Here is a 13773-nt window from a genome sequence, read left to right on the forward strand (position 1 = left end):
TAGTAGATACGTGAAGAGTGGAGGTGAGCCCATGAGTCCTCAGTCTTAGAGCTTGAAGAGTTCATTGGAAATCCAGTCAAATTGATTTTCTGATTATGGGATGGCACCCTGCATCTGCACAAGCTCTCTCAGCAGGTGAGGAAGGCACCTCCTCAAGTTCTCTCAGCGTCCCAAGGAGAGTCTGTTGTGGAACGACATTGATGGGGGTAGATTTTTATAGGCATTTTCAATGGATATTAAGACTTTTGAGGTCTTGTATGAAGATTGGCGCTGATAAGTGATGTCAGAGTATACACCTCAAAAAATTTTAAATGAAACTCTCATAATAGAAAAGGAATGCATGTTAAAGATTTTTTAAAATCTCACTAAGTAATGGTGGAACCTCTAAGATGCTAAAGCTTATTCAAGGAGCATTTGCAGAACAGAGCATTCATAGACAGTTTAGTAAAATAATATTAGAGTAAGATTGTTAGGTTAGATACAAAACTTGTTACCATCCAAAGGAGAAATAAGCTATCATATCTAGAGTGATCTTTTCCACCACACAGAAATAATGTGTATTTCTAGAGGAAACAGATCTACGAGTCAAAATGTAACTTCATAGCGACTGAGCCCTTAATCAACATTTTACTAAAAATTAATCCCTGGGTAGGCTTGTTAAAACAATGCCTCAGGGTGATTTTTAAAGGGACATGGAATTATCCTCTTTGCATAATTTACAAGTTTTGAATCGTTTTTCTTAACAATACGGAATCTTATCAAGAACCTCTTGGTATTTATCCCTCTAATTCTTTTTCCTAAATGAACAAAGCTAGTGGAGGTGATGGAATTCCAGCTGAGCTATTTCAAATCCTAAAAGATGATGCTGTTAAAGACCTGCACTCAATATAATATGCTAGCACATTTGGAAAACTCAGCAATGGCCACAGGACTAGAAAACGTCAGTTTTCATTCCAATCCCAAAGAAGGGCAGTGCCAAATAATATTCAAAGGAAGGTACAATTGCACTCTTTTCACATGCTAGCAAAGTAATGCTCAAAATCCTTCAAGCTAGGCTTCAGCAGTACTTGAACCAAGAAACTTCCAGATGTTTAAGTTGGATTTAGAAAAGGCAGAGGAACCAGAGATCAAATTGCCAACATCTGTTGGATCATAGAGAAAGCAAGGGAATTCTGGAAAGACATCTAGTTCTGCTTAATTGACTATGCTAAAGCCTTTGACTATGTGGATCACAACAAACTGTGGCAAATTCTTAAAGAGATGGGAATACAAGAGCACACCTTACATGCCTCCAGCGAAACACACCTATATGCAGGTCAAGAAGCAACACTTAGAACTGGACATGGAACAACGGACTGGTTCCAAATTGAAAAGGGAGGACATCGAGGCTGTATTTTGTCACCCTGCTTATTTAACTCTATGCAGAGTACATCAGGCAAAATGCCAGGCTGGATGAAGCTCAAGCTGGAATCAAGATTGCTGGGAGAAATATCAGTAACCTCAGATGTGCAGCTGATACCACCCTAATGGCAGAAAGTGAAGAGGAACTGAAGAGCCTCTTGATGAGGTTGAAAGAGGAGAATGAAAAAGTTGGCTTAAAATTCAACGTTCGAAAAGCTAAGATCATGGTCTCCAGTCCCATCACTCACTTCATGGCAAATAGATGAGGGAAACATGGAAACAGTGGCATATTTATTTTCTTGGGCTCCAAAATCACTGTGGATGGTGACTGCAGTCATGAAATTAAAAGACACTTGCTCCTTGGAAGAAGATCTATGGCAAACCGAGACAACATATTGAAAAGCAGAGACATCACTTTGCCAACAAAGGTCCATATCATCAAAGCTGTGGTTTTTTCAATACTCATGTATGGATGTGCGAGTTGGATCATAAAGAAGGCCAAGTGCCGAAGAATTGATGCTTTCAACTGTGGTGTTGGAGAAGACTCTTGAGAGTCCCCTGGACTGCAAGGAGATCCAACCAGTCCATCCTAAAGGAGATCAGTCCTGAGTGTTCATTGGAAGGACTGATGGTGAAGCTGAAACTCCAATCCTTTGGCCACCTGATGTGAAGAACTGACTCATTTGAAAAGACCTTGATGCTGGGAAAGACTGAAGGCAGGAGAAGGAGGCGACTGAGGATGAGATAGTTGGATGGCATTACCAATTCAATGGGCATGAGTTTGAGCAAACTCTTGGAAATCTTGAAGGACAGGGGAGCCTGGCATGCTGCAGTCCTTGGGCTCGCAAGGAGTCGGACATGACTTAGCAACTGAACAGCATGTTACTCAAGTATGATGATGGTTGGTTAAAACAGACTTTTTGCTTTTGTGTTCCTCCCCCCATCCCTGCCCCTTCACATACACACACATACCCCACCATCACCACACCATCACCACAGCACACTTGTAATGCTGGGATCCAAAAGAGAGTCAGGTCACTCAGACTGAATACACCAATTTAATATACCGGTGTGTTGAGCTCACTGCTGATATAGAAGAGTGGCCTTAACTTTTGAATTACTCTGCAAATTTCAGGAGGAGGTAGGTATAGTCTAGGCTAATTCCTTTATTATGAATATCAAGAGAAGAGCCCAAGTTTTCTGTTGTAAGCAAATTCCTTGCCATAATTATCACTATCCCATCCCTAGCACCGCTGAGGGTGCCCCAAAGACAAACTTTGCTGGTATCAGCAGTCAAGGCACACACTTTATCTAAGATTGGTGCTTTTGGCATTTGCTTTTGACTGCAGCCTGTTCCTCAGAGATTTTCATAGGGACGCTTTTCAGCTCTCTCTCTTTTCTGTCCTATCTCCAAGACATCAATATTCCTTCCCTCTTTTGGCTCACTGCCCAGACAAAAGCATGAAACCAAATTCAGTTATAGGAAATTATGGCACGAGAGAGAATAATGTCTTTATTAAGGTGAATTATTCCTTTTGGTTCTGTTTAATCCAGATATATTCATTTCATATTTTTATTCGGCTTGGAAAAAATTAAACTTAGGAATTCTGAGCATGAGTTAAATCATTAAAATCCAAAGCTGCCATGGAACCTCGAAAATAATAATAATAGGGAGCATTTTGATGATTTTTTCACATTTGGGATGACTTCTGCAGTGATTCTTTGCAACTCCTTCAGTGAGTTAAAATCCTTGTTCCTTCATAATCAGTTTTGGCTTCAACCTTAGATAAGTTCTTGTGTTTTCAGGAACCATGATATCTTATCCCTAAAGGGAGTGACTTATTTCTTGAGTTAATTTTAATATTCTTCCTTATATGGGATGCTCATGGCAAGATAAAAAGAATTCTACTGTTTCATTATTTCAAAAACATATTATATGGCTTTCTCTGGACTGATATATGTATTTGAAACCAGAAAATATGTTTAGAATTATTTTACTAGTAAAAAAAAAAAAGAATTCTTTTACTAGTATCTTACCTTCTTTATGGTATTGGTCAATTGATTGTATAAAAATTTAATTTGATATTAGTCTTCTTTGCTTCCTTATAAGTGAAGGCCAGAGGGTCGTCTCAGGATCAGTTCTACCATTCCCTGGCATTGGGGTCTGACATTGTGGTTTAGAAAGACACGCTTACTCTCAAGCATTTTTCAGTTATAAGACCATGTTCTGTGAAAGATCAGGTTTGTTTGTTTGGCTGGTTAGTTGATTTATTAAAAGTAACAGTGAATACAGTATTCACATGGTTTTTCTAAAGGGAAAAATCTATTCAAAATATAAGATTCCAGTTATGTTTTTTTATAGTATTGCAGTGTCAAAGCAGGGAAGCAAATGTGTTATCACCCTATAATTAATTCCACCAGTGCTCTCTCATTCACTCATCAGATTTTTTTTTTTTAAGCAGTTAGAGGTTTTTTTTTTCCCATTTATTTTTATTAGTTGGAGGCTAATTACTTTACAATATTGTAGTGGTTTTTGCCATACATTGACATGAATCAGCCATGGATTTACATGTGTTCCCCATCCCGATCCCCCCTCCTGCCTCACTTATCAGATTTAAATTAAATTCAATAAACATTATTTAATACCTTCTGCAAGGAATAGGTAGTCTCTGCCTCTAAGAAATTTGCAATTTAATGGCCATGAAGGAATGTACTCAACCAACAGTAAACTAGCCAAATTGGTATTATTGATTTAATTAAGAATACCAGAAATATAGTCATGAAAATATTGGACTCTCCCCCCCCCTCATAAATTTTTACTGGATATGATGCTAAAGGGACCTTGGAAATCATCTGACTCAACTATCTCACTTTTAAATACAAATTTATTTTATTCTTTTTAGAGTAATCTGTATTTGTTGTAGAAAGTTTAGAATATGTAGAAAAGTGAAAAGAAAAAATCAAACACCCAAAGTCCCTCTACTACAAAGCACAAAGCAGTTATTATTAACCCTCTTGGTATATTTCCTTCCAGTCTCCTTCTCACATATTTTATTCTTTTACATACGTGAGATAATATAAAATATGCAGTTTTATGCATTGATTATTTTTCCATAAAATATTCTGAATGATCCTTTCCCAGTGCTATTAGAAACACTTGGTAAACATTTTTAAAGCTAAATAATTTTCAAGTGTTGGATCAATCACAACTTAGACATTCTTCTATTTAGGTTGTTTACCACTGTTTCACTCTTGAGTGGCTTTGGGCTTAAAACATTCTCAGGATAGAGTCTGAAGTAGGTTTATGGGTCAAAGTAGATGAACATTTTTAAGGCGTCTTGCAAGATAGTTTTTGAACACCATGCATTTTGTATCTTGTATTTGCCTTTCTCTTCACAGCATGTTTCATTTGCCTTCCATACACATACTACAGGCTCTTCTGCCTTTTAATTGGCAAGGAAATCACCAGGAACTGAATACACACTGGAGAGAGGAGATAAGCAGAGTAATCAAAATCAGCTCCCAAGAAGCTAAGCTTCTAGCAGCGCCCTCCTTAATTTGTGTTATCTCCTTTTGAAGTTGCATAGACCTTGACTTGCACAAAGTATAGAGAGTTAATGGCTCCTTACTTATGGAATTGAGTGGAGGAGGCAGAAATTAGATTAGATTCATACATCTCCAGGAGCCAGTGAGTTTCCAGTAATTGTTGCTAATAACAATTTCAAGCAACACCGCTTTTTCTAATAGCTGTGAAGGGGTGTGAGCAGAATCCTGAGAAACAGATAGTCACTGCTGTTACCCACGTGTCATCATGAGGAAGCGAGTTTATTTTGGGCTAGGCCCAAAGACCGGGGGTTCACTGGGGTCCAGTACAGCCTGGAGCATCATATTAATTCTGAGACTGAAAGCCCTGTGGGGTACCCCAAGCACTCTCCTGGGCCCCTGGGAGCCTCTCAGTGGAGTGTGGACACAGGCTGGGTGGTCTGAAACTTCTGCAGACTCAGCCCCTTCTTCTGGCTTGCGCCAGACTCAGGTCACAGCAGAGTGGACTCTGGGTCAGCCTTGAGGTTGCCCAAATAGCATCTCATTCTCAAGCACAGACAAGTGGAATGTGAAATAGAATTTCTGACAGAGATGCCAGCTTTCCAAGGGGGCTTGGTCTGCTTCCAGCCCTTTGCAGACTTGAATACTCATAAATGTCCTCTCAGTTCTCACTGCTGAAAGATAAATACATCCATTCTAAACGCTTTCCTCAGAGCACCTCCTTGATATTTTCTGACTGGTTTTCTAACTCCTCCCCTCCCCGCTAACCTGTGGAAACTAGTAGGAGGAGTCTGACCAGAACTGACCAGAATGAGGGTTGCCTCACAGACCCGCTGGCTACACCTTGCTGTTCTTTACAGTCTGAGCCACACTTGCTTTCTTAAATAACACCTTTAGAAACTGGGTTAGATCAGCTGAAGGTCTCTTGAGATCTCTGAATTTTTTCTTGCCATGTTTTCAAATAACCAGTCTACTTATAAAGCACTTACAAAGTGTAATATTTATGTGTTTCCTCTCAATTTTGGATAAGATCACTGTTTTGTTAACCCAGTGGCCAGTTGGCTTACCATCAAGTTCATATTTATTCTTGATTTTATCATCGCAGATTCAGTTTATAGAGAAAGAGGCTTAAACTTGGCCTTCTGTTACCTCTGCTGCTTTTAAATTTAAGACATTGAGGTGTTCTTTGTGTGAGCCCTCCAGTCCTGTGGAAATGCTTTCCAAATTCAAAAAATGTCCTTTGAATTGCTATAATATTTATACAGTTGTTTTCTCAGCCCCCCAAAGTTATAGAACATCCCAGCCGCCACCACCACCATCCAGTTGAAACAGAGGGTTCATGTTTCACAAACAAAGTCTGCTTGCTCTCACCCTAGTTTTTTTCTCTTAATTCCCACCTCAGATGCCCATCTTTATTTGTCATTGGGGTTGGGAGTAGTTTAAACCTCAGACCTTCTGGGTTTTTTGGCCAAGAGAGTCTTGGCAAATGCAAGGTGATAGGAGGCTGTGGGCTCAAGCAGTGCTAGACTGTCTATACAAGCTTCATAAATGATTGATCAATTGAGAAAAGCAGCATTTCTGGGATTGTATAGATAACAAGGAATAAGATTAAGTAGTCCAGATAAAGGCTTTATTAAAACAACTGTTATAATAGATTGTTTAGGCAGAGAACCAAGTCAATCCTTGAAGTGAGTGTAAATTTTTTATCGTGCCAGTAGAAACCTATGGCAATGTACTGGATGTGTACACTGGATTTATGAGTGTAATTCAACATGGAAACTAGCATGTGAATGCATGGATTGTGTAAATGTTGATGATTAGCCAGAGGATATATTAAGTGGAATTGGTCTTAAAAGAAAGAAAGTTATAACTTGTTTGCTTCGTATTATACATATAAATTTATGTTATTTGATTTATAACTGCAAGCTTTATGTGCAGAACTCATTGCTTTTTATGATGCCACTTCTTCGGCATGTATTCTAGCTATGACTGTTTCAAAAGAACCATTCTATTTCGGATTTTGACAAGGTAGGTTGAGGGTGATCTCTGTAGAGCAATGTTATTTTCCAGTAATATTGCAGGCTCCAGGCTTAAGTACGAGTTTGTATAATGAGTCATGCTGGGCGCTCTCTGTCTCTCTGGGGCCCCATGTTTCTCCCGAGACATTTATGCAGAGTCGAGTCTCTGAGCAGTGCTGTGTATCTGCCTCATCCCTTGGACTTGATATGTTTAGAATCAATTTTAAATTAGACAGAGAAGTCTTAACATAAGCGTCACTTTTGAATGACTTGCAAATTTCTTTTCTCCCTACTTTTTCACATTGCCTTCTTTTTTTTCTTTTTTTTTTCACATTGCCTTCTTAACTAACAAAGAAGAATCACCAAAAGAAGAGGCATCTTAGAGGAGCTAGATTCCAGTTCCCTGTGACTGCTGTGTAACTAAATGACTACTTACCACTACTTAGGAAACAAAGAGGAAAATCTCAATGATCAAAGGGAATTGTTGAAGTTAGAGACATAAAAAAGACTCACGTACTTTAAAAATTGCACATAAAAAAACTCTTCATGTTTCCTACCTCATCCCTATTTTCTTTTTTCCTTTGAAATATCAGAGGCAAGTCTCAGCTATCAGTTGATAGGAAGGTGTTTTGTGGGATAAATAACATGGGTTTTGAGTTAGACCTGGGTTCAATTCCATGATCTGTATTTTCCAGGCTGTGCAAACTTGAGCAGGTTACTTAGTGGATTTCTGAGGATGGGTTGAGATGATCTATGGAATTCTTAACTCATGGTAAATGCTTAATAACTTTTGTTTGTCATCAGTGAGATGAGAGTGTCATTGATCACCACCACCACCGTCATATCATGGTAATAACGGCCTCCACCACCGTCATCATCATCATCTCCTCATTCTCCAGGTTTTCCTCCTACATCTCTGAACCCTCCTCTTCTCACAGCCTCCTTTACGACTTTCTTCCAAACCCTAAATAATTGAGGTTCCTGGGGCTTAGGTCCTCTCTCACTGCACTTTCCCCCAGGCAGTCTCATCCACAGTGAAGGCATGCTGTCTCAGCCATTGCTGATGATTGCCGAATCCATCACTCCTGCCCAGTTCTCTCTTCTAAGCTTCAAACATTATATCCATCTGTCCAGTGGACATCTAGCCTTGAATGTCCCAGAAGCACTTCAAACTAAAACTCAAGGCATCTTCCTTCCCCGATCTTGTGCCTTCTCTTTGTTTCTTATCTTAAAGAAGGCATGACCATTCACCCTGTTATCAAAGCAAGAAAACTGAATGTCATTCTTGACCCTGTTCTTTCCCTTTCCTCCATTGCTCAGTTGATGAATGATGCCCATTACACCTTTTGGACTCTAAGGTTCATGTGGGTATGAACCATTTGAGAACTGGAAATCCCAGTATCTGGCACAGCACTCAATAAGTAATTATTGAATGAATGAATAAAGGAGTAAATAAAAGTCCTGAATATCCCCACTTCCTTCCATTTCCTCTGCCTCTTCTGCAGTACAGGCCACCATCAGTTCTCAGCAACTTAATTCACAATTTATCAATCCCATAATCGAAATATGCTAACTGATCTCCCTGCTCCTAGAGTTGCAGTCCTCACCTGGCCCAAGCACCACTGCAGTTCATTTGCCACACTGCAGTTAAAGAGTTTTCATGAAACCCAAGAATCTGATCATGATCATGCCTCTTCCTTACTAAAAGCACTTCAGTGAGTCTCAGGAATTATCCTGATTTGATGCTCTGCTTTACAGCTGTTTAAAGTGGAAGTGTCAGCTGCTCCATCTTGTCCAACTCTTTGTGACCCCACAGACTGAAGCCCACGAGGCTCCTCTGTCCGTGGGATTTCCCAGGCAAGAATACTGGAGTGGGTTGCCATTTCCTCCTCCAGGGGATCTTCCTGATCCAGGGACTGAACCCAGGTCTCCTGCATTGCAGGCAGATATTTTACCATCTGAGCCACTAGGGAAGCCCTTACAGCCATTATCCCAGCCCAATTTCAATCTGAAAAATGGCCTGGATTGGACAGTAGCGATATGATCACCCTGTACCTAATCTATTGTCTGCTTACATTTGCAGCCTCATTGCTCCTCACTCTTTCTTCAATCCTACATGTTATCTAGTCTTAACGAACTTAAAGCTTTTGGTGTTGCACTCACTGTTCTCACAAGCTCTTTCTTCTGCCTGAGTAGTCCCTTCTGTCTTTGCCTGGCAGACTCCTACCATCCTGGTCTCAGGGTACAGTTTCCTTTACATAGGAGCCTTCTTTGACCCCCCAAGGTTATGTCAGGTACCTCTTCCTTCATATTCCCGTAGCATCTTGCACCCTCGCTCTTGCCTCACAGTTTTCACTACCTGTTAACTTCTGTGGCTTCCCCACTAGCCTCAAAGCTCTCCTAAGTCAGTGACCACATCTGCTCGCTGCACAGTTGAATCTGGTTCCTAACCCAGGGTCCCCCAGATAGATGGCATTAAGCAAATGACTGAAGTAAATCACCCCATGCTATTAGGATAATCAAGGTACACATGTAGAAAAATGGTCTTCCACAGTAAATCTTCTGGGAATATAGCTCATTTGTGACTATAAACAGTATATTGTCTTCTTGCTTCTGTTCATCGTGTTTGTAATAATAGTGGAAATGATTCTGTGTTCCTTTGATTAAAAGTTCCGTTCTAGGACAGGATTTGGAGTTGGTACACACTGTCAATTCCAGGAAGTCTTGCAGGTGATAATGTTGCAAAACAAAGCAAAGAACAGCTGTTCTCTAGCCTTTTCAAGCAGTTGGGGCTGCTTTTATTTTAACTTTGTACAGCAGATTGGTTTTTAAAGTTATTTGCTTTGAAGTTAAAGTGAAATTTACTCTCATTATTCTAATATATCGTAGATTGCTTCAGTTCCAAATTCTATTTTCACACTAAAAAAAACATAATGCCTCATGCTTCTGATATAATTATTTGTATTGTTTTACTTGAAAATTTGAAATTATGTGCTTTTAGATGATCAGTGTTACACTGATATTTGATCTGCCAGAGAATGCAACCTTTTTTTTTTTTTTCCCACATGCATTGGCTAGAAAGAAGTTCTAGCCACAGAACTAGAACTAGAAAGAGCCACAGAACTAGAACTAGGCCCAGGTCTAGGATGGACTTACCTAGGGGTCTGTGGACATCATTCTAGTAAATGAAAAGAAATGTTCATCACTTTTATTCCAAACAGAAATAGCTTTAGTGTTTTTATTACAAAACCAATATACATTCACCAAAAAAAAAAAAAAAAATTAGGAAATATAAAGAAGAAAATAAAAATCATCTAATCTCCCACTTTTAGGCTACTGTATTAAACATTTTAAGGTATATGTTTCTCACCTTTCTTTTCTGCATAGGTAGACATATCAATACAGTTCTTGAAATGAAAATGGTATCTTTCCACACATATGGCTTTAAAATGTGTTTTTCCACTTGACAGGTTTCTCCTTTACGGGAGAAATCTGAATAAAGAGCATGTTAGGAAGTTTCGCTTTCTAGTGCACTGGTGGTGTATTTTCCCTTTCTCCACCCCTCATTAAGAAAACTTAAATCTGTATTACTTTTTGAATCAGCCAGGTTCATTTGAAGGAAACAAAAGCCATGCTAGCTGTTTTAAGCAGAAAAACAGAAAATTTTAAAATTTGATATTTTAAAAAACAGGTGTTTGTTGGGAAGTCTAGGAGAGGGGACCCTAGGCTGATCCTCCAGAAATACACCTGAACTGATGAACTTGGATGGTCAGGGCTCCTGCCCCCTCCCCGTGACCAGAGAGATGGGGCGTCAGAAAGCAGCCGTGGAATGGCTGCTCCACAGACACATCGCCCCAGCTGACACGCAGGAGCCAGCTTGTCACTGTCACTGGCCCGAGAGCCACACCGCATCTGCTTGATCCACACTGTTGAAAATGGCTGTCTGGATCCCTGTGTCCTGCTTCTCTACCCTCACTAAGCCTGCACATGGGAAGCTGAAGGACAAACCAAAGTCTCCGTGACTCTGCTTAGCATCAGCGATCAAAGATGTCCTCTACTCACTCTGTCTCTAACATTTCATTAGTGCATCTAACTGGCAGGACCTAAATCATCTCTGGAATCCTAGTTCAAGGAAGTCTAGGAAATGTAGTTTTGAGCTTTCCAGTCCCTGCAGTATAAGGCAGCCCAAGCCCATCAGTCAGGAGCCTGGAGTGGACATTGAATATTGCCATATTCACCACTCATCGAGGTGTTTGGGTTTTGTCTCTTCTGGATGCATCACTATACAAAGAAGCACAAACTGGCAACATAAAGAGGGATAGTTTATCAGAAGTGGTGGTATATACCATTGCAATTTATTCAATTCATCCTTATTGCTATTTACTCTTTTTTCCCCATATAAACAGTGTCTTGATAAACTGCTTTTCGCAGAGTCTCTAATCGCCTCCATGTTCCTACACCCAGCGGGCAATTCTCAGGCCCCATTTTACTTGATCTTTTACTTGACTTTTGACATGGCTATGCATTCTCTCATTAAAACTCTTTCTTCACTTGGTTCCCAGAGCTTCATGCTCTCCTGATGTTCTGTCTATCTCACCTACTCATTCTGAGTCTCCTTGCTGGTTCCTCCTCATCTCTGTAACTCAGTGTTGGGTCCCCCAGGATTCAGTCTGTCGTCTCTGCTTAACTCCCTGGCTTATCCTATCCAATCTTACGGCTTTAAATACCATGAAGTCCACACCCGTGTATCCAACAGCTGCTTGGCCAGCATGTATGTTTTTAAGCTTTAAAAACATCTCAAATATAACATTTCCAAAATTGAGCTTCTGTTTTTTCCCAGTATGTATATTCTACTCACTTCTCCATTTCAGTTCATGGAACAAAATCCTGAGCATCATCCTTTCTTTCTCTCTCTTACATTCACATTCAGTCCATCAGCAAATCCTGTTGATTCTGCCTCCAAAAATATCCACAATCTGACACTTTTCTCCACCCCACTGCTCCAAGCCATTGTTATTTCTTTCTTGGACTTTTGCCCCAACCTATCAGCGGCCTCTGTGCCCTCCCTAGAGTCTAAAAGTTAGAACGAGTCAGCCCTTTCCTCAAAGTGCACCAGTGAAATTCCATCTCGTTCAAGACAAAAGCCCCAAACTTTTTACAGCAGCCCAAAGGCTCCTTATGACACTACCACCCTTCCTGCCCTCTTTCTCATCCTTCTTCCCCGTCTCATTCATGATCTTAAGCATCTCTGTCCCTAAAGGACTAGGCAATTGTTTACCCCTCTGCTTGGAATGCACTTCCGCTAGATACCACATGGCTGTCTTACCACCTCCACACTTTGTTTAACCATCATCTGCTCAGTAAGACCGTTCCTGATCTCATATTTAAAGTTGCAAACTGACCTTTCTTCCAGCCTTCCAAACTCCTCTGTTTTTTCTCCACAGTACCTATGGCTTTCTAAATAATTACATAACTTCTTTCTTTTATTGCCTGACACCCGTGTCCCCGCCTCCCCCTGCCTTGAGAAAATGGATCTTTAAATATACTATTTATTATTGAATCTTCACTGCCTGGAGCAGCATCTGGGCGCATTTTTTAAATGAATATGTTTCTTTATACACGTGCCATTGTGTGCTTGTCTAATTGTTTAGTAGGAATTAATTCCTGATGTCAAAGGTATGCACAGACTTGCCCAGAAAGGTTTTAACAATTTGTTCTTCCAACAAGAGTCAATGAAAATGTCTTTTACCGGATACCCTCACCAACATCATGCCCTCATCCCACGATTCCTTCCATTCCTTGAGCTCACTCTGTTCATCCCCACTTGATATATTTGCATTAACTCCTCCTTCCTCCCAGAATGCTTTCCAGCCACAATTCTTCCTATTACTGAAGTCCCACTTTAACTGTTATCTCCTTGGAGAAGCCTCCCCTGGCTGTCCGCTGTAAAAAGCTTCCCAGTCACTCCATTTCACATCACCCTACTTTATTTTCATTATAAGCTTATTTCACCACCAGATTATTTTCTTATGTGTATGTTTATTTGTTTGTGTTCTCTCTCTAGAATGTAAGCTTCATGAAAATAAAGAGTTTCATAAGTCTTTTTCAACACTATCTCCAGTAAATATGTGTTTGATAGTGGAGTAGACCCTGGGTATTGTCATTTTTTCATTATGACTAACTACTGGGTGGGAAGTAGATTTAACAAGAATTATTTTTTTAGACTGGTGAAGCTAAGGAACTTTTCAAGTATGAAGGCTGCTTTTTTTAAAAAATAGCAAATGCTAAGATGACCTAGAAGTTGAAATATTCAGTTAACATATTTGTTTTAGATATGCTGTATCTGATTTCTTATATTTCTGAGAAGTTGCATGATTTCTTAAGTTTCTGAAGCGTCCTTTTTCATTTATGTCAACATTAGTATCTGTAAAGTAGGATTCCTTCTGCAGATTGTACTCACATACTGTTGTTTTCTTTTCATCTCCACAGCTTTTGGAAAGAACCAACAGTGTTTTTGAAGAGTCAGATTCTGGTGCTACCAAGAGTCCGCTCCATTTAGCTGTAAGTGAGATGCTGTGGGTAGCTTCACCTTGTTACAAAAGAACCCTAAGTGTTCCCAAAACCAGGCTGCTCTTAAAAGGAAAGCATAGCAATGCAGTAATAACTCATAATGAAAACAGTACATGGATAAAGCCTCAGGCAGCAGAGACAAAGTGTGTCTCCAGTTCCAATCCCAGTTTCACCCACTGGTGACTTTTACATCACTCACCTTGTCTGAGCCTTGATTTCCCCATCTGTAAAACAAGGACAA

General features: G+C 39.9%; 1 protein-coding gene across 3 annotated transcripts in view; it reads left to right on the forward strand.

The window, feature by feature from the left end:
* ANKRD44 (ankyrin repeat domain 44) overlaps positions 1-13773 on the forward strand; it is a 306281-nt gene that overhangs the window by 256028 nt on the left and 36480 nt on the right. For all 3 annotated transcript variants that reach the window (XM_043445412.1, XM_043445414.1, XM_043445413.1), the window contains exon 17: positions 13452-13523. In XM_043445412.1, coding sequence (XP_043301347.1) covers positions 13452-13523 — 72 coding nt within the window. The remainder of the gene's footprint in view (positions 1-13451; positions 13524-13773) is intronic.

This window comes from Cervus canadensis, chromosome 24 (assembly GCF_019320065.1).
Source record: "Cervus canadensis isolate Bull #8, Minnesota chromosome 24, ASM1932006v1, whole genome shotgun sequence".
Taxonomy (NCBI): Eukaryota; Metazoa; Chordata; class Mammalia; order Artiodactyla; family Cervidae; genus Cervus; species Cervus canadensis.